A 9413-nucleotide genomic window follows, 5' to 3' on the forward strand; every position below is an offset into this window, starting at 1 on the left:
AGGCGGGGAACGTTGGAGTCTGCAGCAAGCAAGCCTCCCTGCTCGCTTCAGTGCCTGGCTGCTGGCTGCCATCTTGGCTGACAGTTAATTTGCATATACTCACTGATTAGCCAATGAAAAGGGTAGCGGTCGTACGCCAATTACCATGTTTCTCTTTTATTAGTGTAGATATATAAAACCCTAATATGCAAATTGTCCCCTCGGAAGTTTGATCAGGAGATTGGGAATTCAGTCGCTCACTGTGATGTGCGCTGACCACCAAGGGGTGGCGCAGAACAAAGGAGGCCTTAGCCAGCAGCTGGCAGCCGGGGAAGGGAGGCCCAGCCAGCAGCCAGAAGGCCCCGATCAGCCCTGATTACTGGCCAGGCCTAGAGACCCTATCTGTGCACATATTTTGTGCATCGGACCTCTAGTATATAGATAATGTACTACTGGTTCCTGTGGAGCAGGAAGTTTTTCTAGCCAGGTGATTTGTGTACTTACCCCACATGATCTCTTTCTCTTAACAATGGTTGGTCCAAAAAAGACCCCTGGTGGGCTGTATAGATATCTTCTGAAGACAGGTACGTCTCATGCTAATGTGCTGTCTTTGTCTTCCTATAGAACTAAGTGAGCCTGGTGCCAAGCTCTGTTCATTATATTCCACATATGAGTGAGATCAGCAGTGAATATCAGTCTGAACCAGAGATTGCTGCTGGTTGGTGAATAAAGGAGGGAATCTGAGAATTAACTGCATTCTTAAATGCTTTTAATCAATCCTCCTGCTTTTAGTTTCACCTTCACTTCTCTGCTTCTGGAGAATTTTAAGATTACATAATGTAAATTGGGGTGCTCCTCTGCTTTTCTCCAGCACTGGCTTAGCATTCAGCTTTTCTTAGGCCTGCTGAGTTGGTTACCACTCTGCCATATGCTTTCTAGCTTCCAAAATTTTGTCTTTTTTCTCTTTCTTTACTTTTGTTGAAATACTGTGCTTCCAGGCACTTCAGATATGTTATCTCATTTAAGCCTCCCAATATCCCTTTGGTAGGGGCATTATTCTAAAGAGATTAATTAACTGAGAAATCTGTATTTGAATTTCAAAACTAAACTTTTGCCTTTCAATTTTTATCAATATCTTAAAAATAAAGTGAAGCTGATTATTAAAAATGATTATTTCCAGAATGTTAAAGAATGTTTTAGCATAAAAATATTTTTCATGGGTAAATGTAAAAATGAATTCTAGAATAATTTCAATCAGTGTTTTTTTTTTATTTTTTAAATTTATCTTTATTGTTGAAAGTATTACAGATGTCCCCTTTATCCCCCCCCCTCCCGTTACCCCCGCCATTCTGCTCCCGCCCCCTCCCCAGGCCTTCACCACAATATTGTCTGTGTCCATGGGTTATGCATATAAATTCTTTGATTAATCTTTTCCCACACCCAACCCTCTGAAATATGTCAGTCTGTTGCATGCTTCAATGTCTCGGGATCTATTTTGTTTGCCAGTTTATTTTATTAATTAGATTCCACATATGAGTGAGATCATGTATTACTTGTCTTTCTCTGACTGACTTATTTCACTTATCATGATACTCTCCAGGTCCTTCCATGCTAGCTCAAAGGGTAGGAGATCCGTGTTTTCCTCAAATGTATAGGCATTATTATTAAATGAAATCTTTCATGGATACATTGTTATAACTAGTATAATAATCAGCATAGTATATCATAGCTTCAGTGCAATTCCTCCACTTCTTTTACTTGTCAGAACTATTTCAAGAATTAATGTGTGCAGAAATTTTGAGGTATTAGAAAGAAAACAGCAATTGTATTTATTGTAGCATCAGGGGGAAAACCTAAAGGCATTGAAGTCCATTGAATTATATCCTTAGCAAACAACCTTGTGGTCTGGAGTATTAACTGGGTAGGAGGGAAGCACAAGGCTTTCTGAAATTTTGAGGCCTGCATATGTAAAAGATTGCGGTTGTTAATTGATTTCTCAATTGTTGCAGCTACATTTCTCTTAAAAGTCCGATGGCTATGTTTCTACATCTCACAGAAATTCATTCACATGTACCAGCATGGTGTTTAATTTCAGATTTTGCTGACCTAGCCTAGTGAGGTTAATAGGAAAGAATAGGTATCAAGTGGAAGAAGAGCTTAGATTTGGCAAAAGCCAGGGGAATTGTCTAGGTCTCACTCACAAACATTTTTCAAACACATGAATTATCCCAATCAACTCTGGCATAAATGCTCTGATTCTTTTTGTGTGTATTACTTAGAAATCTGTGCAATTTTCCTCCTTTGAGGAGGTAAAACGGTATCTTTATTTGGTTTTAGGTCGCTTTGTTTTTTTAAGTTGTGTTGTGGAAGGCTAGTAAAGGACCCTTTTTGAACAAGAATAGAAATATATCCATCTGTTCTTTAAATTAAGAGCAACTATAAAATACAAAAGAAATAGTTTTAAAAGCATTCAAATATTTACTGGTTAATTAATGGCCAGGAAAAGAAGAGGAATAAATAGAGGAGTGGGGGGAAAGAAACAGTAGCAGCTACTATATTGAGTGCTTATTCTCTGTGGTGAGCATTGTGCCATATCTTAACACTGAATCTGCCTGGTGCCTTGTGGAATGGGTACCACTGCCTCTGTTTTACAATGGATGGGACTAAGGCAGAGAGTGACTGAATATCTTTCCCAAGGATTTGAACCCAGACATTCTGGTTATAGAGCTCATACTGCAATGCTTTGCTGCTTCATTACAGAGTTGAAGGAGAATCAAGACAAGGCTAGACTGACTGGCCAGGGCTCTCAGCTCCAGGCCTTACAGACAGGACTTGCATGGGCGGGAGAAAAAAGGCGGTAAGATTTATGCAGTAACATCCCCATCTTGTGGTGGTGGTTAGTATATTCCTGAATACAGTTAAAATTTAACAACTATAAGTTATCTCTAATCTAAATGAATTGAGGTTTAAATAAAATTCAGATGAGGGCTGAATTCTAATTCTAATAGAATTCTATTTCTAGCAACTTTTGGAGATAAATGCTATTATACCCCCATTTTACACATGAGGAAACAGGTTAAATAAGAGTGACATTGCCGATAAATAGCTGACCTGGGGCTAGAACTCAAGCCTCCAGCCCCAGGGTCCACATTCTTAACCATTATACTATGCTTTAAAAAAAATTTGTGAAAAGCACATACATATGTCAATAAAAGGAATGTAAATATGCTCTATTGAAACACTAATGTGTGGTCACAAACCTCTATTCTTTCTTCCAGTTATAATCTAAGGTGTTAGCTATCAAAAGGAAGTGTCTTGTGTTGTAAGTACAGTAGGTCCTCCGGTTATCCTACAGGCGCTACATAAGTCGGAACCCACCTACATAAGCACCTAAGTCACTCACAGGGAACACATACACAACAGTAATGAAGTGAAATAGTAGAAGAAATTTAAAAGAAAGATAACAATTCCTGACCTTTACTTGTGGTAAATAAATAATAAAAAACATAAAGCACATATATACATACCTTGAAATGGACGGAACTTTTTTTTATATAAATAAATGGGAGATGGTGACGTAACCACGAAACAACGTAAGTTGAGTCCAACGTAACCTGAGGACTGTATGACTTTGGTACAAGGCCATGTCTTGATTTATGTTTTGGCTTCTATGTTCAGATCAATGCTTTTCTATATACTAGTACAAACCCCCTGCCCAAGATTCTGGCTCATAAATGCTACTACATTCTAACATGTTATAGATCAGTTCAAAAAAGTAGTGATCCAAAACTTACTTTGCAGATCTTTGTGGAGAATTTTTAAGAGATTGATGAAGAATTTGATAGTTTTATAACAAATGGAAGTTACGAGATTGGGAATGTTTAGAGCAAAATTTATGTGAAGAATCAATCCTCAAATTTCATTTTTTATTATGTGTTTTGAGCCCAGCTTTTAGATTTAAAGTAATGATGAAGAGTAAGTAAAAATTGGATTGGGGGAGATAATTTTTTGTAGGAAAGTAAATATTTTGTGGAAATGGACCCTAATTAACATGAAATAGTTTATATCATTACATAATCCCTTTTTCAGCTTTGTTGATGTAACAACATGTAATCTTTGTTTGCATGTCCTGTTTTCTATTCTTTTTTTGTCACTTTGCATACATATATTCACTTTTGATAAGGACTTGTTGAATTTCAATGACTATAATGTGCCATCATATTGTTTAACATGGTGCATAGGCAATCATCTCTTTTTGAATACTTTAGATTTAGATTTTAAACTAAATTAATCAATAACCATTTAGAAATATGGCGTGAGCTTGTGTGAGAGTCTAGAGAGTATAGATTTTTTAAAACTTTTTATTTTGAAATAATGTCAAACTTACAAAAATGTGAAAGGATTAGTACAAAGAACTCAGGAAACTCATTGCTCAGATTCACTCATTTTTAACATTTTGCCATATTTACTTTGTTGGGTTTTTTATGTACACTTTTTTTCTGAACTATTTGAGAGTTCATTGCATTTATCATGCCCCTTTAGCCCTTAATGTCAGTCTTTGTTTCCTAAGAATGAGGATGTTGGCAGTATAGATTTGATAGGCCTCCTGTTGACGCAGTGATTGACAACGTGCTATAGAATATGTTTAATGAGAAAATGTAGAGGGAGGAAAGCAAAAAAAATCTTGATCTGGCCAAGCATGTGGCATGAAGACCAAAAAGAAATAGTTATTCATATATTCCATTAATGAGCATGTAGACACTGCACTGTGCTGTAAGAGATAAAACTGTGAACTTGGCTATAACCGTTTGAGGGCAGGAGGAACATCGTCCGGCATCGTTAGAGCTACACTGAAGTTGCATTGATCCGAGCTTGCCACCAAGAGCCTAACAGTCACCATGATGCTGAGCACGGAAGGCAGGGAGGGTTTCGTGGTGAAGGTCAGGGGCCTACCCTGGTCCTGCTCTGCTGATGAAGTGATGCGCTTCTTCTCTGATTGCAAAATCCAAAATGGCACATCAGGTATCCGTTTCATCTGCACCAGAGAAGGCAGACCAAGTGGTGAAGCATTTGTCGAACTTGAATCTGAAGATGAAGTGAAATTGGCTTTGAAGAAGGACAGAGAAACCATGGGACACAGATATGTTGAAGTATTCAAGTCCAACAGTGTTGAAATGGACTGGATGTTGAAGCATACAGGTCCGAATAGTCCTGATACTGCCAATGATGGCTTCGTCCGCCTTAGAGGACTCCCATTTGGCTGTAGCAAGGAGGAGATTGTTAAGTTTTTTTCAGGGTTGGAAATTATGCCAAATGGGATGACACTGCCTGTGGACTTTCAGGGGCGGAGCACAGGGGAGGCCTTTGTGCAATTTGCTTCACAGGAGATAGCTGAAAAGGCCTTAAAGAAGCACAAGGAAAGAATAGGGCACAGGTACATTGAAATCTTTAAGAGTAGCCGAGCTGAAGTCCGAACCCATTATGACCCCCCTCGAAAGCTCATGGCTATGCAGCGACCTGGTCCCTATGATAGGCCAGGGACTGGCAGAGGTTATAATAGCATTGGCAAAGGGGCTGGGTTTGAAAGGATGAGGCGGGGTGCCTATGGTGGAGGTTATGGAGGCTATGATGATCATGGTGGCTATAATGATGGGTATGGCTTTGGGTCTGATAGATTTGGAAGAGACCTCAATTACTGTTTTTCAGGAATGTCTGATCATAGATACGGAGATGGTGGGTCCAGTTTCCAGAGCACCACAGGGCACTGTGTACACATGAGGGGATTACCTTACATTGCCACTGAGAATGATATTTACAATTTTTTCTCACCTCTTAACCCCATGAGAGTACACATTGAAATTGGACCCTATGGCAGAGTTACTGGGGAGGCAGATGTTGAATTTGCTACTCATGAAGATGCTGTGGGCAGCTATGGCAAAAGACAAGGCTAATATGCAACACAGATATGTGGAGCTCTTCTTGAATTTTACTGCAGGAACAAGTGGGGGCGCTTATGATCACAGCTATGTAGAACTCTTTTTGAATTCTACAGCAGGGGCAAGTAGCGGTGCTTATGGTAGCCAAATGATGGGAGGGATGGGCTTATCCAACCAGTCTAGCTATGGGGGTCCTGCTAGCCAGCAGCTGAGTGGTGGTTATGGAGGTGGTTATGGTAGTCAGAGCAGTATGAGTGGATATGACCAAGTTCTGCAGGAAAACTCAAGTGACTATCAGTCAAACCTTACCTAGGTAGAGAAGGAGCATTAAACAGCTACTACAGAAACGAAAGCTGTGCATTTATGGGAGTTGAATAGAATGGGAGGGCTGTCTAGCATATCCAATATGGTAAATGGGAAATAGATTCTGATTACTCTAGGTCAACTTTTCTTTCTTTCTCTTTCTCTTTTTTTTAAAGAAAACAAAGGTTACGTTTAATACTTTTGCATTACAGGCTTGTGATTTATGCTTACTGTAAAATGGGAGTCAGAATTGTTTTCAAGCTCAGTAATTTTGAACACTGAAATATTCAGTATTGACCGTAACTGTTAAAACAATTTTCATCTTTCCTCAAGTTAGTTTATGTTGTAGGAGTGTACCTAAGCAGTAAGCATATTTAGGTTAAAGCAATTCTCTTATGTTAAATGTTGCTCTTATACCACAAGACATTGAAAACTTTGGATGTGTGTTGAGAAATATGCTTTTCTGTAAAACTCAAATATAGGAGCTCTGCGTCTATAATTCAAAGTGAAAACATTTGGCATGTTTGTTAATTCTAGCTTTTTGGTTTACTATCCTATAAGGCACGTGAGTGTACACTTATTTTTATTAAGATCTGGGACAATTTTGAGATGTAATACTAATTGATACTTTAGGAGTTGGGTCATGTCATTTGTATAAAATTCTGAAGCTTTGATTTAAATCTTTCCTTGTATTGTGATTTCCATTAGATATATTGTACTAAGTGAAACTTGTTAAATGAATCTTCCTTTTAAAAACTGGAAGAAAAACAAACGAAAAAACTGTGAACTTAATACACAATGTCTTTTTGAGATTATAATGTATTATGTGAGGAGATGGGTGTCAATACAGACAACCAAACAAGCAATTTCAGTCAATGTGGTGAATACTGTGATAGGAAAGACAGTGTTCCACCTTGGTTAAAAGGTCATTGATGACTTTGAAAATGAATTATAGACTGCATTACAACACACGGGATAAAGACTTTGGAAAAGAAAGATGTATGCTAGATGGTAGGGGATTGAAGGATAAGTGGAGGAGATACACTATAGCTGAGTTCAGGAAATTTGGCAGTGAAAAGGAAAATAGAGTTTAAGAGGAGGAGGGAACCCAGAAGACTTGATTATTTTTTGTCCTTCCTGCCACCAATAAGCTGGACTAGTTGAGTATTAGAGGCTGAGCTATTAGAGAGGGGGGGCATGAGTGGGATCTAGAACATGCTTAGCTTTGGAGAGGGGAAAGCATATTCATATAGAACTGAAGAGAATGAGAATATGGGTGTAGCTATAGGATGCATTGTAGTGGTGAAGATAGATGGATGTGGTAGATGGATGTGATTTGCTTAGTTACGGAGGGAATTGAGGTCATGTGAAGAGGTGGAAGGGTAAAATTAGAAGCTTGAAGAACTTTGTAACTATTTAGAACAAGCTTTGAGTGAGGAGGAAAGACAGAATGCTGACAAACAGCAGTCAAGGCCCAATTGAGGTCAGAGCATGAATTGGTAATGGACACAGTGTTTCTCCATAACTCTCCCTTAGAGCTCTACTTTCCAGAAGTAGAGTGAGGTTATCCTTAAATTATCAAAGGTTAGGATCATCTGGTTCTTACCTTTTTTTATTTTTGCATGATATAATGAAAGATGCATGCAACTTTTCATTGGCATTTTATTTCAGTGATCTTTTCTCTTCCTGCATGATAATGAGAACTGCCCTTTTCCACCTCCTTTACCTATCATTTTCTTCCTTCCTGCATTTTCACAGCATGCTATTTCTCTGAGATGTCCCAGCAAGCCGGCCAAGCCTCATATTGACTTCACAGAAGAACAGGCTGAGCTGACACCTGTAAGTTCTATAAACATGTCCATGGAACTAGTTAAATACCAATGAAGAGGAATGCATTCTTCAGAACTTTTGATGATGAAACCTTATCATATACCTCAATTTTTCAATTAAAAATTAAACCAAGGTTAAAAATAAATGAGCAAAAGCAAATGAGCAACTCTACAATATGGCACCATTGAATATTAATACTTGTGGTGAGGTTATATAGGTTGTAGCATGTCTAACAGAGAAATTTTGTGTTGGAACCCCCAGCTGCCTCTTATCCTACAGGACTCTAAGCTTTTTAAGAAATACTTTAATGAACTCCTAATATTGGGTTAGGTAGTCCACCTAATACTTGGCTCCCATACCCCTCACAACCCCTGTTGTAACTGTCAGTTCTCTCCCTATTTGACTTTAAACTGTGAGAGTAAGAAATGCCTGTCTTGGTCGCCTTTGCATCTTCAGTGCCTGGTGTTATGCCCAGATTTCAGGATCCCCAAGAAACCACACCAGGGAGCTAGCCAGGTCCGATGCAAAAGGATAAGAGTCTTTATTCGAGCTAGCTCGGCTCCCCATCCACACTCACCGATGCAGCGGCAAGCCAAGTGGCAGAGAGAGAGAACTCTGTGTGGAGAGGGGTTTTATAGGGGGTTGGAGTAAGGGGAGGAGAAAGGGCTGTGGGCCTTGCCGATTGGCCAGGCGCAAGTCGGTGTCTTGTTACACAGGATGTGGTCATATCTATGGCGACTTCCCTTGATTGTCATTGGTTAGTTTAAAGAAGTCCTGGGTGTGGCTAGCAGAGGCTTGGGCTTCCGGGAAGAAGCCTTGCCAGCACATGGCCAAGGTAAGATGGAGGGCGTAGCCCTTACCCTGGGGCAAGATGGAGGGCCTAGCCCTCGCCCTTTCACCTGGCATGGTTGCAGGCTCAAAGTTGAAACCTAAAAATAATTGAATAAATGAAAGAGGGGAAGATGGAAGAGAGTAAGAAAATGGGCTAATAATAAATCAGTGAAATGGATTAAGATAAGACTAAGCCATTGACTTTGTGTTGTTAGTGATAAATGAAGGAAAATATAAAAAGGCCCCATTTAAATGAAGCTCTGTACATTTTTGTTACCAGTAACATGTACCAAGACTAAAGGCCGATTTAATGACATGCCCAAAGCAGTGTCTTTTACTTTTCTCACTCCTCCAATTGCACACCACTCTTCTCATCCATCTTGCATCTTTCTCCAGTAACCAGTTCTCCTGCCACCCCGCACCTCCTTTCTGAGGAATGCTAGAGTGATGTAGGGACTGGCACCAGTAGGAGAAGGTAGATAAGTAAGGCATTTATTGAAGGGAGGAATTTGCTGCTTCTGATTTCTAGATTTT

The 9413-nt window shown here is 39.4% G+C and overlaps 1 protein-coding gene and 1 pseudogene across 2 annotated transcripts in view; both read left to right on the plus strand.

Annotated features, from left to right (window-relative positions):
• The window catches only part of RAPH1 (Ras association (RalGDS/AF-6) and pleckstrin homology domains 1), a 45454-nt gene that overhangs the window by 10059 nt on the left and 25982 nt on the right, over nucleotides 1-9413 (plus strand). For both annotated transcript variants that reach the window (XM_014546098.1, XM_014546097.1), the window contains exon 4: nucleotides 7977-8057. In XM_014546098.1, the coding sequence (XP_014401584.1) occupies nucleotides 7977-8057 (81 nt within the window). The remainder of the gene's footprint in view (nucleotides 1-7976; nucleotides 8058-9413) is intronic.
• Nucleotides 4772-6262, plus strand: LOC102256014 (annotated as a pseudogene).

This window comes from Myotis brandtii, unplaced genomic scaffold (genome assembly GCF_000412655.1).
Source record: "Myotis brandtii unplaced genomic scaffold, ASM41265v1 scaffold43, whole genome shotgun sequence".
In the NCBI taxonomy this organism is placed as follows: domain Eukaryota; kingdom Metazoa; phylum Chordata; class Mammalia; order Chiroptera; family Vespertilionidae; genus Myotis; species Myotis brandtii.